Source organism: Odocoileus virginianus, chromosome 12 (assembly GCF_023699985.2).
Source record: "Odocoileus virginianus isolate 20LAN1187 ecotype Illinois chromosome 12, Ovbor_1.2, whole genome shotgun sequence".
In the NCBI taxonomy this organism is placed as follows: domain Eukaryota; kingdom Metazoa; phylum Chordata; class Mammalia; order Artiodactyla; family Cervidae; genus Odocoileus; species Odocoileus virginianus.
In genome coordinates this window covers 7173415-7193439 of record NC_069685.1, presented here as the reverse complement: position 1 = coordinate 7193439, position 20025 = coordinate 7173415, and the positions used below count along the sequence as shown (strand labels likewise).

The window sequence follows — 20025 nt, the reverse complement described above, 5'->3', positions numbered from 1 at the left end:
TCTGAGCAAGTGGCTAAAAGCCAATCAATATTATGAGTTAATCCTCCCTGGATGCTCATTCAATTAAAGGTGTCAGTAATGCCTCATCTGATGTGGCCTCAATTAAATCCAACTATCTGATGGTGTGAAAACACAGGGGGATACAGCAACAGCAGCAAAAGCAGACAAACAGGCAGCCTTCGTGGGCCTGCTAATTACTACACCTGGTGTATATTATGGCTCACGCACTTAACACAGCACGAGGCGGCTTTAATCTCTGCTCCGTTTGTGTGTGTGTGTATGTGTACTGCAGTCATCACTGATGGGGGAACTCATCTGAATAGCAGTAAAACAATAAACATTTGGGTCTTTGAGTTTTAAAACCTCTGATATCAATAAGCCACCTTTGTTATGCTGAGAATCCCTGACATGGTTTTAAGGATTTCTGTGAAATTCTGTAAAAATGAGAAGCAATGAGCCAACCACAAACAAAATTTCCTATAAGCTAGCTTTGATGAAGTCTGCAGACAAGGAAATGAATGTCATTTCAGAAAACCAAACCGTGTTTTTCAACTGTGTGGGTTTTTAAAAAATAATAATAATATTTACCAAAGTCAATTTATAAACTCTGAGGAAGTCAGATGACAACATCCATCATGAAGTCTCACTGAAAGGAAGCTGATACGTATTTCTGAGCTTAACAGCTCATATTGCAAATACAATTAGGTTCAAATTGAATAATTCCAATGTTTATGCCCTTAAAAAAACACGGAAAAATCTCTAACACATAGGAAGAATGCCTCGTGTACACAGTGCCTCTAGCAGGCCAACTCTTAGCCACACGGCAAGAAGAGCCCTCTTCCCCAGAAAGCTGCGACACCGCATCCAGAGCCGCTCCTGCATCCTGAGAACATGCTGGCTCTTGGGTAGTTCCTGCGCCTTTCAGCCTGAGGAGAGCGCCTAACCTAGGCAAGGACCGAGAAATGCTCTGGGGAGTGCCATCGCATCCGTAGCCAGTGAGTGTGGAATGAGGGGCATGAGATGCAAGAAAAGGCCAGCCCGGCACACTGGGCTCGCCCAGAGGGATGGTGACAGTTGCTGATGAGCAGGACAGCCAGGCATGGCGGGGAGAGAAAGAAACCCTCATCAACCCCAGGGGCCCCTGCCAGCCCCGTCTGACATAGAAGTGGGGCAGCTCGATAGCTAGATTTCATTCGGTTTTCCCAGATTACATGCGCACTTGTTGACATCTCTGGTTTCTTTCTAACACACTTTTGTTTCCCACCCACATATGTGTGAGAGGGAAAAGCACCATTTGCACAGGGTCTGAAAAAGAGTTCAGGTTTTTGATTCAGAGGATAAAGATAATGGGCAAGATGGCCTCCTGTCCTCGGGACGGGGAGGCTGATCTGCCTCGGTGGGCCAGTCATCCCTTGGTCACGGAGAGAGGCTTGGCAGTAGGAGCCCCCTCTTGGCCCCGGTGACCACGGCTGTGCAGTGACCCAGGGAGGAAGTCAGTGGAGCAGGGGAGGTGCTTCCATTAGCCAGCACTGCAGCAGCCAGCTTCTCATTGACAAGCTATTACCAAAACTAATTCCAATCCCCAAACATAAATCATTTGTACTATTTTTATGGCATTATCTTCCATTGTTCTTGCCAAATGTCCGCTTTCTGTGTAGTCTTTTCACTAAAAGCTCCCCTTTACGTTCTTTTAAATATGATTTCCCCTGCTTAAAAACACTGAGGGTAAAAGGTATGCAAGTAAATGTTTAAATGTTTGTAGTTTATAATAATGGCCAATTCATATCATTAGAGAAAGAAGGGGAAAAATGACTTGGAAGAAGAAAGAAGATGATAAAGATGGGAAAAGGGGAAAAGACACAAAGAAGAAGGAAAGGTGGGAAGAGGCAGAGTCAGAGGTGCAGAGGACCACGTCCGTATCCTGGGCCCTGCTTGCTGCCCCTCTCCTTCCCAGCACCTATGAAATCCTACCATTCGAAGCCCCAACATGGAATTAGAACCTATTCTAAATTATTCATTGCATTTATGGAAACAGACTCTATGTCCCCATTCTTACTTTAAAACAGTAATGAGCAGCTTGTTTTACTGATGGACAATTCAAGAAAAAATACAACACCTATAGCCTACACTTATAATATTTTTATCATGCCATGCAGTGTTTGTTCCTGTGCTGAATATTTTTTTGTCGTGAAAGAATTTCCCCCCAGAATTTCAGGAACCGTGAAGGAGAAGCAGCCACAGATTTTACAGCTCTAGTCTATTTCCCTGCTTCTGATTCTAGGAGGGCCTCTGACTTGCTTTGGCCAATAGAAAGCAGCACAAATGATACTGTGCAAGTTCAAAAGCAAGCTTCAAGAAGTCATGCAGAAGTGTTCTGGAACACTGCGAGTGGGAGTGGCCTGGGCCAACTTCCTTGATGAAAGACCACATGGAAAGAGCAGTCTCCCTCTCAGCACCCGCCACAGCAGTGCATGAGGGAGGCAAGGTGAATGAGAAGAAATGCCTATCTAGCCCTCAGAATCACAGGAAAGAAAAATCACTGTTCCAGGCACTAAGCTTTGGGTGTTTGGTATATCACCCCATCATTTTTTCCTCCAAGGTTCCTGACTCTCAGTAACATAGCCTACGTATTAGGATTACTTTCAAAATTCCCAAAGTGAAAAACATTGGGATATAAAGAATAAACACAATAGGAAAACTAATCTAGGCACTCATAGGATCAAACCAGAAAACGTATCCACCCTCTACCCTAGAATGAGAGTGATGGAACTTTTAATTCTGTAACACAGAACATGACGCCCTGATAAAATACCAGAGCATTGGAGCAATGCCTGCCTTCCTTAAGAGTCCAGAACAGGCAGTATTTGCTGGCTGTTAGCAGGTTCACAAATAGTACATTAGAAGAACAGGCCAAGGTGTGGTGGAGAAGCTCAAGGACAATGAAGACTGTTAAGAATGGCGAGCAGGGTCTCAAAGAGACGCGAGAAATGGGGAGAGAGCAGGCTGCACTTACCGCTTGCATGGCAGAGCCTCTGGGAGGGTGGGGCTCTATGAGCAGCTGAGACGGCGTCTGCCCGAAACTTCGGATTTGAGCTTCTACAGCCTGAAAAAGGCACGGACAAGTTTGAGGGTTAAGAGGTGCTTTTTACAGGCAAAAGAGCCACAACTGTCGCCTGGAAATGTCAGCCCTTACTTCTGGCTTGTTTCACACTGGCGATCAGGCATCTGGCGGGGCACGGAGGCTGAGGCCACTGCAGGGCCACGGCAGCTGGGCCTCCTAACCCTGCAGACTTTCTCTCCCTGCTCCATGGCGGGAAACAAACCAGCTTACAGTCCCAAACGCTCCTTCTGGGCTGCACCTCTATTTTCTTGCATTTTTTGCCCCCTGCTTGCATCATCCCTGTTGACCTAAGGCTAATCTTTTACAGGTATAGAGAAAACCAAGCGCTGCTTTGATTCTAGGCCCTGTCTCATCCTGGGAAGCAGAAGAAAGAAACACAGCACCTGTGAAAATCGCCTGACGCTCTTACTTCTGCCATGGGAAGAGCATTACTGTTGACAGTCTCCTTGAACCTCGGTGGCAGAAGAGCAAAGTAAAAGCCATATGTTGCATCCAAGCAATAACCCAGGGACCACGTGTGTGTGCTCTTCTTGGAAGACGTGTGCCTAAGCCCTTTTTTGCAAGCCCCTTACTCTTCCTGTCCCCCCAGCCCAGGGGCGCACTTTCCAACCTCGTCACAGAAAACTCTGAAATGCCAGACGTGGTCGCTATGTGTAATGGTTTTATTTCCTTACTTGTTTATGCCTGTTTCCTCCCACTAAAACAAGATCCACGGGGGCGAGGACCTTATCTATTTTCTTCACTCTTAAATCTTTAAATTGAGTGAATGAATAAATGCCACAGTATGTGTGAGGGGAGAGAGGAAGCAGAGACACATAAAGATGACTTCAACATCCCCACAGCAGTATTTTTAACTTCTGGGCTAAAAGGAGGAAGAAAATCTCTTTGTAAGGGAATATATGTTTGTCATGCTATTTTTTAATCCCTAAGAAAACAGGTATTTCAATTTTTATATGCTCTGCAGAACTGTAAGTGATTAATAAATTATAAACAGGGAAATAAAATTATGCACTATTAACTTCATTTTTTTATTTGATGAAGATACCATTAGTAGTCCTTTACAACCACCTTTTAAGAAACAATGATAGCAATTGAGCCATTTATGTATTTAATCGTAATCATCAATGATGTAAACAGCATATGAGATGTCAGTGTTTCTGTCCTTAAAGAAAGTATTCCTAATATAGAAAGCAGGGCATGTACTTGGATGATTGAATAACAGTCTGATGCAGTTAGCTCAATAAACTCAAGGAATGCACTATGACTGGCTTAGGCAGAAAGGACTGCAAAGACCTCTGTGAAAGCTGAGTGGTATAGGAAAAGTACCATGGGCTTTGAAGTCACACAGACCATGCGCTAATACTGATTGCACACCATTTTCAAGTTACGTGACCCAGGGCAAGTCATTCAACCTCAGTTTCAATTTTCTTCCTATAAGATATGGATAATAATAATAATATCAACCTCACAGTGTTATATTGAGGCGCAAACAGTACGTATGCAGAAAAACACAGCAAAGTGCTTACTGGTACAGATTAGACTCTTAACATGCAGTCAACCAATATTCATTGAGGGCTACTAACGACAATAACCCTGGATTAGGAAATGGCAACCCACTCCAGTATTTCTGCCTGGAGAATCTGATGGACGGAGGAGCCTGGCCGGCTAGAGTCTGTGGGGTTGCAAAGAATCAGACACCACAGAGCACACACACACATCAATTAATATTTATTTAGTAGTTACTACTTGCCAGGTATTTCTCTAAGTGATTTCAGCATCCTATATCATTTAATCTTTAAACTGTATGATGTAAGTACTTTACTGTATCTATTAACTGAAAAATAATGCACAGAGAACTTAAATATCTTGTCCAATGTCACACAGTAATTAAACAGCAGGCTCAAATTTTGTACTTAAGCAGCTTGACTCAGAGCTCATACTCTCAACCAGTAAGTTGGTCTTCCTTATCTGTTACGGACAGTGCCGTGGCCTAGGGATAAGACTGAGCACACAAAAAGCATGAGTTTACAACCCAACCAGTGAATTAACAAAGTAGCTCTAACATCATCATCATCATCATCATCATCAAGCATTTGCTCACACACAGTTAGAGCAGCAGGCTTGGCAGGAGATAAGGCTGGCCCCAGACTTCAGAAAAGGAGTCAACAGGAAGTGGGGAGTAGAGACTAGGGTCACTTCAGAACAGTATCTAAAACACTTTTCGATGGGGTGAAATCAATTCATGATCAACTTCAAGGACAATCTTGAGGAAAAAAAATCACAAGGGCAGCCTGAGGCCTAAGGCAGTCACAGAGAAGGAGGTGGAGCGCTGCTCTTCTAAGACGTGTGGATTCACAGCTGGCTGAACGTTACCCTTAAGGCTCTTTAGAAACAGCGAAGCCAGTGCCCTCTCCCTTGACTGCTGCCTTCAGTGGTCCTGGCCCAACAGCCCACATACGTTTCCCCTCGTTTAAAAGCAGGGGAGTGGGGAACAGACAGCTTATACACTTGGCCTATGGAGCTAATTGGTTAAGAGTGCTAATCCTGATTTTTCCATTTATTTGCTGTGTTTGAATAGGTTGCTTAATCTCTGTTTCCCCACTGATAAAGCAGAGAATAATAATGCCTCACTTGGAAAATTATTTGGAAAATTAAGTAATACCTATAAAGTGTTTAGCAAAATGCCAAGCACATACAAGGCACTAAATAAAATGCTGAATTATTGTTGGGTTTGGGGGCTGAGCGTGATCCCCATTTAACACAGCGAAAACAGAAAAGGAAGAAATGCTTCAGGAGTTTACAATGAGAGTGGTGATGATAATGAATATATTATTTAAAACAAACAAACAAACAAACACAACCCCTGAAATCTGTCTCAGCATTTCAAAGTATAGTATAGGGCTAAGTGCCCAGAGTTGGAGAGATCTCCTTGGAGATTCAGAGAGCAGTCCAAAACATAAGGAACTGGATACCTCAGTCCTTACGGAAGTTGTGTTATTTGCAAGAAAAGGATAAATATGTGAACCACGATCTAAGGCAAAATCAACAAGTCTTAGAGACTGATGACTTTGAGCAATGAAAAGACAACACTAATTCTTTTCTTTTGAACTTGCATATTTTAGAGTAGCAAAGCAATGAATAGAAATATAAATTTCTGTGAGGCAGAACTAGCTTTGCAGGAGAAAGTGCATTGTATGTCAGATGTGGAAATCTGAGGTGAGAATGACAGCTGTCGAGCCAGGCTGAGATGTCCAGGGGACAAAAGATAGCCTAGGACTAGTCCTGGGCTGAAACATCAGAGGTGTTCACTTGGGTGTCACTCACACAAGAGAAATTTAAGTCAACAGTTTTTGATCCTTCCCTCTCACTCTGTTTATGTATGTATTTTTAAGCAGCAGAAATGATTTGCTTTTTCAAATGAAGTTTTACACAAAACCCCAATACAAAAAACATAGAGACAGGGCTATTTAACTTAAAAGATGAGCAAAACTGTCCTGAGACAATTCTGAGAAACCTTAGGGCCCTGGAGCGCAGTTTGAAGTCCACCAGTCAAGCTCCCAGGAAGAAAACACATGAGGCACATGTATAAAAGGACAGAGAGGTGAAGCTTGGGGAATGCTCATATTTAGGATTCAATATGAAGAAGATGACAACAGAAGGGAGAGGTTGTTGGGAGCTGGGGAGCAGGATAGGGGGGTGTGGAAGCTATAGATAAGAATTTCAAAGAGAGAATGGTCAGTAACACCAACTACTATACAGAAACTAAGAATAATGACATTATTGCACATAAATTCTTATTATAGATATGAATTTAATGCAACTGGCCTCAATACTACATAATACCAATATCCTTAATACTACATGTACTTAGCCTTGTTTATAAATGAAAAGTACATAGATGGTGAGAAAATTTTTAAAAACACCAATCTCCCCTTTCTAACACAATTTTTTTTGTCTTAAAATTTTAATAAAATTTACACATTACTGACCTTTTACAGGGAAATGATTTTTCAAGTCATGGAACACAGTGGTGTGAATTTTGTCTCAATTATGAAATAAAAGTTGTATTATCCCACATAGGTTAAATAATATTTTTCTAAGTCCTTAAGACATCTAAAAAAATTACATAATTCTCAGACACAAATGTTATATTTCTTGACTAACGTTTAAGTTGTTGGTGATAACAATACAATACAAAGGGCTTTATCAAGTGAGAAAATTATAGAATAAGACTGTAAGGTAACCTCAAAACTTTACAGTCAAACCTAATATCATCAACTGATAATTCTAGATTCTTCTCATTGCTTCTAAAGCACATTACCATTCTGTCATTATCTTGGCCCTAAAGCAATGGACACTGGTGGCCACGCCGTGGCTGCTTCGCATGCTCTCTGCTCTGGCACCTGCGGCTCTGCACTAGTCTGGTTCTCTAACCTACTCCTTTACTCTCTGCGTTCTGCCACCCTCTACTCTTATTCCTCATCCACAAATGAACTCATCACTGCAAGTTACCTTTTCACACTCCAATTTTCTTGATCTAAACTTCCTGCCCCAGAATTTATTATTTTTTTTACTGTCATGACTTCAAATCTTAGCTCTATATGAAGGATTCCCAAATCTAAAGCCAGAGGACTGTCAATTTCCATGAAGTGTTCATTTACACTTTGCCTGATGGCCGTCCATCTGTACTATGTGTACGTGTCAGCACACTTAGAATTATTAAATCTAAAATCTGAAAAATTAATTTTATTCTAGCATTCTTCAATCAAGGATGAGACTCCCCTTTTGATTTTATTTTTAGTGCTCAGAATCTTACTAATATTTAAAAATTTTACCTCTTAAATATAATCAGTAACTAGACCTAATCACTTCTTTTATAAGTTTCTCATACTCCTTTCTATTTGAATCCAGGAATTTCTTATAATTTCAGGTATTGAGAATTATAATAGTGACTCTTCTGTTATTTTTCATTTAATTTCTTCCTACAGACTTGAGCTTTCTTGAACTCTCCTTTACATAATATTCCCCTGATCAAATATCTTCAATTAACTGCCAGTTCTTAAAAGATACAGTCTTACTCCTTCATATGAGGCACTGAGAAGAATGCTATATAATTTCTATGGTATCCTTGACAAAAAATAAATAACTTCATTTGAATCATGTGAAAATATGAGACAAATTCAGAGACATTCAACAAAATATGTGACCACTTTCCACAAATATCAAGACTATTAAAGACAAGTAAAGACTGATTCATTCTTACATTTAGAAGAAAACCAAGAAGATATCGACTAAATACATGTGATTTAGTCATTGCATAAGATCATTAAACAGAAAGAGTCATTAGAGAATGTGGTGATCTTCACAAGGTCTGTAGTTTAATTACACTGAACAAATATTATTTCCATGGTCTTGATCATTTCACTGAAGTTATATAACATGGTGATGGTAGGGGAGGGAGGGTTGGGAAGAAACGTACAAAAGAAATTTTCCAACTTGTCTGTGGCTAAACTTAATTCAAAATATAGATTTTTTAAAAGAAAGAAAAAGATGAAGGCCTGCTGCTATTCCCTGATTCAACTGTCTGTACAGTCAAGCAGGTTTTCTTTCACTAAAAAAACCAGCCATTTCTACCACACATTTTCTCTTATGCCACTGTCTCTCCTAGATTAGTCTCCTTCATCTTCAGTTTTCTAAGTTGTACCACTCTCTAGAAAACCCTGCTTGAGTCCTACCTTGGTGGTGGTGGTGGTGGTGGTGTTCAGTTGCTGAGTTGTGTCCAACCCTTTGCGGCCTCATGGACTGCAACACGCCAGGTTTCCCTGTCCTTCACTGTCTGTCGGAGTTGGCTCAAATTAATGCACATTGAGTCAGTGAGGCTCTCTAACCATCTCATCCTCTGCCACCCCCTTCTCCTTTGGCCTTCAATCTTTCCCAGCATCAGAATCTTTACCAATGAATCGGCTGTTCACATCAGGTGGCCAAAGTATTGGACCTTCAGCATCAGTCCTTCGAATGATTATTCAGAGTTGATTTCATTTAGGATTGATTGGTTGATCTTCATGTAGTCCAACGGACTCTCAAGAGTCTTCTCCAACAACACCAGTTTGAAAGCATCAATTCTTCAGCACTCATGACTACTGGAAAAACTAGAGCTTTGACTATATGGACTTTTGTTGGCAAAGTGATGTCTCTGCTTTTTTTTTTTTTGGTCTAGGTTTGTCATAGTTTTCCTTCTAAGGAGTGAGTGGTTTTTAATTTCATGGCTGCAATCACCATCTGCAGTGATTTGGAACCCAGGAAAATAAAATCTGTCACTGTTTCCACTTTTTTCCCTTCTATTTGCCATGAAGTGATGGGACTGAATGCCAAGATCTTAGTTTTTCTAATGTTGAGTTTTAAATCAGCTTTTTCACTCTTTCACCTTCATCAAGAGTCTCTTTAGTTCCTCTTCGCTTTCTGCCATTAGGATGGTGTCATCTGCATATCTGAGGTTGTTGAAATTTCTCCTGGCAATCTTGATTCCAGCTTGTGATTCATCCAGCCCAGCATTTTGTATGATGTACTCTGTATATAAGTTAAAATAAGCAGGTGACAATATATGGCCTTATCATTTTCCTTTCTCAATTTTGAACCAGTCAGTGTTCCATGTCCAGTTCTAACTGCTGCTTCTTGACCTGCATACACAGGTTTCTCAGGAGACAAATAAGGTGGTCTGGTATTCCCATCTCTTTAAGAATTTTCCAGTTTGCTGTGATCCACACAAAGACTTTAACGTAGACAAAGAAGCATATGTTTTTCTGGAACTTCCTTGCTGTTCCCATAATCCAACAAATGTTGGCAATTTGATCTCTGGTTCTGCTGCTTTTTAGAAATGTAGCTTGTATATCTGGAAGTTCTTGGTTCACATACTGCTGAAGCCAGGCTTGAAGGATTTTGAGCATAACCTTGCTAGCATGTGAAACAAGCACAATTGTGTGGTAGCTTGAACATTCTTTGGCATTGCCCTCCTTTGGGACAGGAATGAAAACTGACCTTTTCCAGTCCTGTGGCCACTGCTGAGTTATCCAAATGTGCTGATATATTGAATGCAGCACTTTGCCAGCATCATCTTTTAGCATTTTAAATAGCTCAGCTAGAATTCCGTCACCTCCTCTAGCGTTTTGTTCATACTAATGTTTCGTAAGGCCCACTTGACTTCACACTCCAGGATGTCTGGCTCTAGGTGACTGACCACACCATTGTGGTTATCTGCATCACTAAGACCTTATTGGTGTAACATTTCCCAAATCTTACAGCTTATTCATGATGCTAATTACACATTTAATTCGGGCTTCCTTGTAATGTTAGTTTTTAGCATATCACTGGTCTGTCCAAGCAACTAAACTTAAGGCTAGAATATCACATATTTTAGAAGTGTGCAAGCAGGAAGAACAATGCCTTGTACAAACTATTCACACAACAAAGAAGTTTACCCTACCTTTTCTTGCTGTTGCTGTTAAAAACAACATCCTCTATCTCACACATATGCTTTACAAATCAGTCTTGTACCCCAAATGGCTGATTTATAAAGATACACAAATAGGGTATTTTTTTAAAGCAAACTTTAAGTGGAAATCAAAGTAAAACAAAAACTGGGCTGCAAAATAAGAGCCAGAAATGAAACATACACTTTAACCTATAACACACAAAATTATTAGTTTCTACAGCCACACAATGTGGCATTCCAAAACATCTTTTTATTTGCCTGTGGGGGTAGCGTGTAATTTAAAAGGTCATGAAGCCCCAGAATAAAACAAAATATTACTTTTCAGCACTGACAAGCTACCAGTAACTATTTCAAAAGTTATTTTGTCTATTTATATTGCCTTTTAATATGAAAGTAATATGGTGGTTTGGTTCCTAAGCCTTGTCTAACCCTTGCAATTCCATGGGCTATAGCCCACCAGGCTCCCCTGTCCACAGGATTTCCCAGGCAAGAACACTGGAGTGGGTTACTATTTCCTTCCTCATATCGAGTACCTTTTATGTACCAAGACTGCCCAATACTGGGACAGAAACAAGCTCAAGAGAAGAGCAAAGTTTAATGTTCTTTTTTGGCTGTGCTACACAGCATGTGGGATCTTAGTTCTCTGACCAAGGATTGAAACTTGTGTTCCCTGCAGTGGACATACCAGGAAGTTCGGAGCACAGTTCTTGATGAGACAAAATGGGAGTGAGAGGGAGAATGGGGAGTGCTAAGTAAAGGCTACTATCTCTTGCTACAAAGAGGACAAAAGAGTCTTTGTTAGAAAAGTTCTATAAAGTGTCACTAAAGGCAGTCCTGGGAGTTCATTGGAAGGACTGATGTTGAAGCTGAAGCTCCAATACTTTGGCCACCTGATGTGAAGAGCTGACTCATTTGAAAAGACCCTGATGCTGGGAAAGATTGAGGGCAGGAGTAGAAGGGGACAACAGAGGGTGAGACGGTTGGATGGCATCACCGACACATGGGTTTGGGTGGACTCTGGGAGTTGGTGATGGACAGGGAGGCCTGGCATGCTGCGGTTCATGGGGTTGCAAAGAGTCGGACATGACTGAGCGACTGAACTGAACTGAAGTGAAAGGCAGTAATCCTCATTCTTTCAGCCCCCAGCACATTTGAGGGATACACAAACACTCCAGGGTCTCTCTGTAGCAGTGATTCTTAAAGGTCAAGTGAGAAATCCTGGGGGAATATGTGTGATTTGAAAAAATCCTTCAAGTAATTTTATTTATCGCTCTCTCTTCACTTTTCACTCCAGCCCTTTGTATACATAGGAATATTTCTATTCCTGATATTCTATTCTATTCCTGAATATTTCAGATGAATGACAGAGGCCTGAAATCACAGGAAACCTGTTATACACAGGTATAACAGGAAGGTGAGCAGGTAACAGGGTAGCTTCATGAACTCTACCAAATGCCTCAACTGTTTTTAATAAACTCTACTTCATCTACAGAGTTTTGGTCCCAGGTGATAAATATTTAGAATTTGATTATTATGCTAAATTTTTATTATGAAATAGGATAATGAATCCCCATGTACCCATTAGTCAATTTCAATAATTATTAACACATTTGGCCTTAGGTTCCTTCATGGGGGGATTCAGCCTAGGCGATGTGCTTGAAAGATTTATTGGAAAATAGGAGAATGTGCCTGCCTTTAAGCGAAACCGCTTTTTTCTAGGGTTACTGCAAAACTACATGGAAAACAAAAATATAAAAAAAAAATCCCAAATTATAAACATTAGCCAGCAGCCTTCATCTTTGTTCAGAAAGGTTAAACACGTGTGAACTTGAAAGGAGATGTTCAATGCTAAAGCTGCAAATTTGATTAGGTGACTTCTCTTGTTAAAATCCTTCCATCCAAATTCCTTATCGCAGGCTGGCCCCATAGCATGAGGTTAAGTGTGCAGACGCTGCAATCAGACTGCTGCAGTTCAGATGTTAGCTTTATCACATGCTAGCTGAGTGACTGGCAAGTTAGGCCTTAGTATTCTTGTCTAAGAATGGTGATAATGATAGCTGGTATTTATTGGGTTGTTGTAAAGTTTAAATGAAATAATATAAAACACAGAACAGTTTGTGACACCTCTGTAAGTGTTAGTATTACAACATATACATAAAAGACAACATGGTGTCTGGCTGAGGTTAAGTAGGCATTTACTAAACATTTCTAATCACTTATAATTAAGACTATTAATAATAGTGATCTGGTTCTCCTGCCTATGTTTCCAGTCTCATCCTGACACTGTCCCTCTTAAACTCTGTAAGACATGATGTAATGTGACATACTGCTTTTATACATATTGTTTTCCTATTCTTTTCTATCCCCTTTCTCTGTGTGGTTGCCTCCTCCTCATTCTTTAAGACTCAGCTTACATATCTCTGTACTATGAGAAATCTCTTTCCAGGTTTCATCCAGACAGTTGCTCTTGGAACAACTGTGTACAGACCCCCTACTTACTTTACCTACTTAACTAAAATTCTAATCACTGGTCTAATTCCTGTCTTATTGAGAGCAGAGACTTCCAAGTGTTGTGCTTCTGGGGGGCTTGACACACAGTAGGTGCTCAAGAAATATTTGCTAAATGAATGAAAGGTTATCCAAGTCAGCAGAATTCAGCAGGGGTGCAGCTAAGAGATACCTCCTAACACTATCACAGAGCAGCCTAACACTGAAAGAAACATTCTACTAAAGATTTCTACTAGAGCGTTTACTTCATTCTTATTCATCAATTCCCAATTATTTCTGTAAATAGCCTGTTACTACTTTCGATAATAAAGCTGAATCCAGCAGGCAGCATTCCAGATGTTGAAATACGTAGTAATAAAAAAGACTATGCAAATACTTCAAGACTTTCCAGTAAAACCACATACTTGTATTTTATAAACAGCATCTCAAATATTACCTAGAGAATTTATTAATGGATTTCCAAATGGAAATATTATGGAAAGATTTTCAACAAGCTGTGTATTCTATTGTTTTCTGTGCCAACCACCGCATACGTGCAAGATTTTATGGCTACATTGAGAGAAAGGGACATTATATCAGTATGCAGAGGGAATATAGGTACACACACTAGATAAAATGAAAGAAACAAAGGAAAGGAAAGTAGACTGGCTTAGTGACAACATAGGGATTCAACTTAAGAATGAATATTTTAGACTCTCTGAAGTGGTCTTTTTAATCTAACAGAGGAAACAAGTTAACGCAGTACAACACTTAGTAACCAACATAAAGCTGTAAAACTTTGTTTTAAGATGGGTTTGGGGGAGAAATAACTTAAACATATGGATGCAATTAAGGTAAACACACATGTACTCTGCTTTTCTTAAGCACACAACTCTGAAATTGCATTTTATCCCCTATATATTTACATCTAAAAGCACTATAAAATTGGGATAGGGAAATTGAAAAAATCATTTAATAAAAAGGAACATGCCATTATTAGTATATTAAAATTTTCTGACATTACCAAAATTAAGTTCTAGAAGGCTATCTTAAGATTGTAGGTAACTCCTCATCAAAAGATACTTACAAATGCAAATAAGACTTCATAGTTTGGATTTCAGAATTAATTCAATTTTCACCATTTAAAAAGAGTCACAATAGGCCATTTAGTGATTTCTCCTGTGTTACATATCATAATATCACTTGAGCCTCTCTTTCCCCTTACCCTTCACACAGTTGAATTAAACTGGAGAAAAACCTGCTGGATATTTGACCAGTTTCCACTCAAAATTTACTAACTTTCTAGTTAACCAGCCTCAGTGCCTTCTGAGTCCATTGTTAAAATATGCTGAATATCAAGTTAAAAAAGCATACTAATCATTATATGTTTAAGTTAGTATTTAATTCCTAAAGGACAAAAATCCTAATAATATTAACTGCTAAGGCTGAAAGAGAATCCATAACAAGTAGATATACTTGATTAAAATGGATGAAGAATCAAAAAGAGAAAATTATCTTTATACATAATGTATATGGTCTTGTTTGCATAATACCTCTAGCTGATTAAAAAAAAGGCAAAGCAACATTTAGAAACATTGAGAAACCAAGCTCCCTCTTAATATAAGAAATGAAATACAGAATTACTTTTTAAAAGCCAGAACAATAAATGTACAAATTTTAAAAAAGCATAATGAACCTAACTCAAATTATTTAAAAGGAATCTTTTAAGATTGAAATGTAAATATTCAAGTTCTCTGGAAATAAGAAACATAGAATTCAAACTTTGTAAAGCATAATGTAAAAGATAAATAACCTATCAGGGAAAAAGGTTTCATGGATATACTACTATCAATCGGAATTTTAAAAAGTCAATTAAATTTATGGTCAAAATAAACACCAGACAATATTTAATCAACAAATTATGCAAAGTAATCCACACAAAAGATGGATATAGTGAATAAATATGCTAACTGAACAAAGTCATTCTATGTAAATCTGGACTTGAAAGACTGCAACTATTTTTAATTTTCAGACAATATTTTACAGTTATGTAAAAACTAGGGGAGAAAACTAAACTGTGCTCGTGGAGCACTACACAGTCATGAAAATGGATGTGCCGAACTGAGTGTGTGAGACGGAAACTAGCCTAGAGTATACTGATTAGAACAATTCCAAATCAACAAAGAATACAGCGCATTATCTCATTTAATAAAAAATTAAACATAAAAATAAACTATAACACCACCCTTATATATGTTAAATGAGTACATGCTATGTGAGTACATACATAAATACACGTGTGCAAAATATGGAAAGGTACATAAACCTACCAGTTATTATCTCTGGTGGAGGGTGGATGAAAAGATTGGCAGAATAAAAATGAATACTTCTTCACCTTTATTCTAGTTGGTGTCTTAAACAAAGCATGTTATTACTTTTAAAATAAAGAGTAACAAAAAATTTACATTTAAAAAAATAAAAAACTAAAAAATCTAAGGAAAAATCTGAAAATACAAAACATAGCTTTATGAAGTTTATTTTTTCCATTGATATAGTAACCAGAAGTATTTCTTAACCATCTCAGAACAACTCCAGCTGATAAATTGGTCAAACACTGTGAAACCAACAGACCTTACTACAAAGTTAATTTTGTTATTTTGAGTTTATTCCCTAAATTATTTCTATCTGGTTTCAAGGAGCCATTAGTTTTAGCAATATTTTACCATCATTTACTGCTAACTAAATATTTAGAAAAGTATGCAGTATACATTTTGTAAGCAAACTATTTTTACTTACATTTGGTATCTGGAGACATATACATATCATGATGGCATATAATATATATAAAAAGCAAAGAAAGAATAGCTAGCTAAATAAAGTAAACCTCTTTACAAAAAAAAGAATTCAGTGACATGAAACCAGGGGAGAGGGAAAATTAGAAAAGGGAGTATTTTTACTTATCTGCTCAATGATATTATGGAAGTCACCACTTAAACTTTATGTTTATGTTATACATAAATTAATTATAAATTGTGAAAATATGCCAGGCTTCCCATCAGAGCCTGTAACTGAGCCCACACACTCCAGGCACATCACACTGAGGCCCAGCGCAGCCTCACTATAATCTCTGCTTCTCGGAGCTGTCCATCCACCGCAGCGTAATTCCAGCTGCCAATCTGAAAGAAACCAGCTAGTCAGAGCAGACACAACCAACAGAAACAAATGTCACTCAATAATGCTCAGCGGCACTGTGTTCATGGGTAATTTCAAACAGTATCTCTGTCTAGAACATTGATGTGCTCATTCAAAACACCTCCATCTCTAGCTACTGGAAACGAGTAGATAAAGCTGCCTGCCTAGAAAAATAAGTGGAATGTTGCTTCAAAGAGGCTGCCAATACTAAGAGGCAAACAGTGAAAACATAGTCAAAGTTCTCAAAGGGAAAAAAAAAAATCAGGTTAGTGCATTCAGAAGGTTAAATTATTTCTTAAAACTAGACAAGTCTGTTTAAACTATGTCATGGAAACAGTCATTTGGTCATTCATTTCATCTATTTTCTCAATAATATTTGTGAGTATCCACCATGTACAAACACTGAAATGAGGTAGAACGAGGACTCTTTGACTTCAAGAAACTTAAGATTGAAAAACAACACACATAGATACACACATCTGGCAGAGATAGAGGGAAGGCAGTATGTTTACTGTTACAACAGTGTTAAGTAATATGTAACATTTAAAAATTTTGCACTGAATGTTTCCTGAATACTGTATTCATAGAATCTCAGTTCTTCCTTTGCACCAATAATATAAACTAAGAATAGTGATTCTAAGTAAACTTCCTCATCTTTGTAGAAGCAAAAGAAAACAACATTGCTATTCTGAAATTTGAAATCTGACTATACTATTCCAACATTTAGCAATCAGTTACACTTGCAAATAGTCTTACTGAGATTTTTCAAATCTAGGTAATTTTATCTTAACCATTTAGAAGCTTGAATTTAGCTTAATATTTTGAAAAAAAAATGCAGTCACTTGATTTGAGAGTACTTTCACACTTTCAATTTAAAATAAAGATGGTGCCTAGACAGCAGAAGGTCATCATTCTCAGTGGCTCAGGATTCCTTGGGCAACTGACAGAGAAAAAAAATCATAAAAATATGAACACTTTGCTTCAGGTCCTTGGGTGTATATTTCAGCTACACTTACTTAACTCATAAGTCTGCAAGAGGCATAATAACTAGCAAAATATGGAGATTAGCTTTACTGACAATTTTAATGTTTAACTAAGGGAAACTTTGATTGTGATTTTAATATACAAGAAAGTTTGGCATAATTTCAAGGTTTTATGTAGGTTTTCAATTAAAACTTGACTAATCCTTACTGTTTATTTGGCTTTTCACTGTTCAGTTCCTGCCCTGCACTGTGTCAAATATGCCATCTGTGTAACACACTTCTGGCCAGAGATGCGTCAGGATTATTTTTTGTAACACTCTCAATTGCGGTTGTGTGAAATCTTAACTTATTTTATTCAATATCTCCACTTCATTCTCTTGCTACAACCATTATAACTCTGTTGTCCTAATGTCCTACTCTTAAATCTCATGGCAGTCACAACAAAGATTCCTGCTCCCCCACCTGCTTAAAACAGGCTTACAGACCATTCCCCTAACTATTTAGCAAATGTTAACAATGCTATAAATACCAATTGTGTTTATGCTTTCTGAAAGATTCACTGCAGTGAGTGTTCTGCAGTAGTGTTAGAGCTGAAGTAAGCTGTTGACTCCCACCATGAAAATGATTGAATTCTAAGCCAAAAATGCTTTTCCTTGGATAAGATATCTGATTTGCTACTGCTGTCATGAGACTGGGGTCATGTAAACTTAAACACTGCTGCTGCTTCTTTTGGAAAACAGATCTTCTCAGAGTGATTATGTGTTACTAAAACAGCATTTGGAAGAGGGAAAACCAACCAGTGACACTAAACACAACTTGGGGGAAATTTTTCAGGTTTTACTTTCGTATTATGAGACACAGTCTGTGATTCCTCAAATCGGGCAGGATCACGTCTCTTCTTTTCCTCTTCCCTACCCATCTTTGTAAATAGAGCTGAGTTCCATTTTCAGAAGGAATGAATAACTTTAATTCCTGAACTCACATAAACACAAAATAACACTGCATTTGCTTGAAAAGTAAAGGAGAAGACGATGCTTCCAGAGCAAAAGTGGTGAGTCCTTACAGTAAGCTGGGAGAGGGAAACGCGAGACGGTAGGTGCTGCTCCAGTAACGCTGCCCCAGGCAGCATCTGCCTGCAGCGGACCTCTTGGTCTCTGAACCCCCACCTCTGCTCCAGCCCCGGGGCCCCTGGAGGCTGCGCCTGCGCTCCCCAGCGCTGGGCGCTTGAACCCCACGCTGTGTGTCACACTCTACCACCAAGCCCTACACACAGGGGGCTGGATGGCTAGAAAAAGGCTGCTTCAGAAAGTAGGCCTGTAATTAAATAGATTATCTCTAACGATGAAGTTTCAAACAGGAGTAAAAGGCACTGAATTCGGTGGCAGAGGCTTTTTTCTGTATGTATCAAAGAACACTATATAGAAACTGTGATAGCTGACTTTAGAATGTGACTCTGGCATTAGTTAACAGACTAAACTCAGAAGGGGAGACGTTCTACTCTTTAACTTTATACTTTCATGGTATTTGAATTTTCAGGGTTCTGGCACATTTTTGGATAAATAAGTTGTAAAATCCATTTATATACCATTTAATTATATACAAACAATATAAACAGACACCACACATACACAATTTAGTAGTGAACCCAGATATCAAGATTTTATGAATCCTGAGTCAAAGCCTTCCTGCTTTTAGAAAATGATGATAAGAACTACAATTAACAGTGATATACCAAAGATATTTTCCCTAAGAGTAGAAGTGATCTTTTGTGGTCCTCCTCAAATATGCTGGAAAAAAATGAGGGGATTTGTTTCTAAAATGTATGAAGAACAATCCCAGTTCAGTGAGTTAAAAAACAAACTGACTACAGGTACTCTAATTTCTGAGAGAGGTACGTGAAGAAATTGTAACCTCCTTCATCTTTACCAAAGTTACACAAAGATCATTATATAAAGTCACTATCCTACCAACATTAAAAATGGCCAGTCCCAGAAAGTAATCACAAAAGACCTCCAAAAAGTCAAAACCAAAGTTAATATTCTTATCCTCATGTTAACCTGCATTGCTTGCTTGAATTTTCAAGCAGATACTTTTTCCCCTCACAAGAGTGAAAGAGCTGCAGGTTGGCTTTTTCCTTTTGATTTTCCACAGGAAAAATTTTCAGCATACAGAAAGTAGAAAATAAAAGAATTCCATGATCTCACTAATTAAAGATTAAATAACTATTTTTGGTTAGATGACCATATAAACATCTAAGATGACCATATAAACATCAGAAATTTCCTAATGTATAAATACACATCACAAAATTTGTATTTTCTATGTTTCAAAACATGATCTGTTTTTGTATGTAATAATGCAAAGTATTTTTCCATAAGAATAAATATAGAAATATACAGCAATAATTTTAGTGATGTATATAGCAGCATTTCACTGTATGGATTTACCTATATTTATTCAATCAGTTTCTCTACTGTTAGATATTTATGTAGTTCTTGTGGGGTTTTTTGCTATTATGAGCAACTATGGAAGTGAAAGTCACTCAGTCATGTCCAACTCTTTGTGACCCCATGGATGATACAGTCCATGGAATTTTCTAGGCCAAATACTGGAGTGCGCAGCCTTTCCCTCCTCCAGGGGATCTTCCCATCCCAGGAATCAAACCCAGGTCTCCTGCACTGCAGGCGCATTCTTAACCAGCTGAGCCACAAGGGAAGTCCTGAGCAACTATATATGTTTTCTAACAGGAATTT

The 20025-nt window shown here is 38.5% G+C and overlaps 1 protein-coding gene across 5 annotated transcripts in view; it reads right to left on the bottom strand.

The window, feature by feature from the left end:
- LRBA (LPS responsive beige-like anchor protein) overlaps nucleotides 1-20025 on the bottom strand; it is a 720084-nt gene that overhangs the window by 48771 nt on the left and 651288 nt on the right. For all 5 annotated transcript variants that reach the window (XM_070474768.1, XM_070474770.1, XM_070474771.1 and 2 more), the window contains exon 49: nucleotides 3014-3103. In XM_070474768.1, the coding sequence (XP_070330869.1) occupies nucleotides 3014-3103 (90 nt within the window). The remainder of the gene's footprint in view (nucleotides 1-3013; nucleotides 3104-20025) is intronic.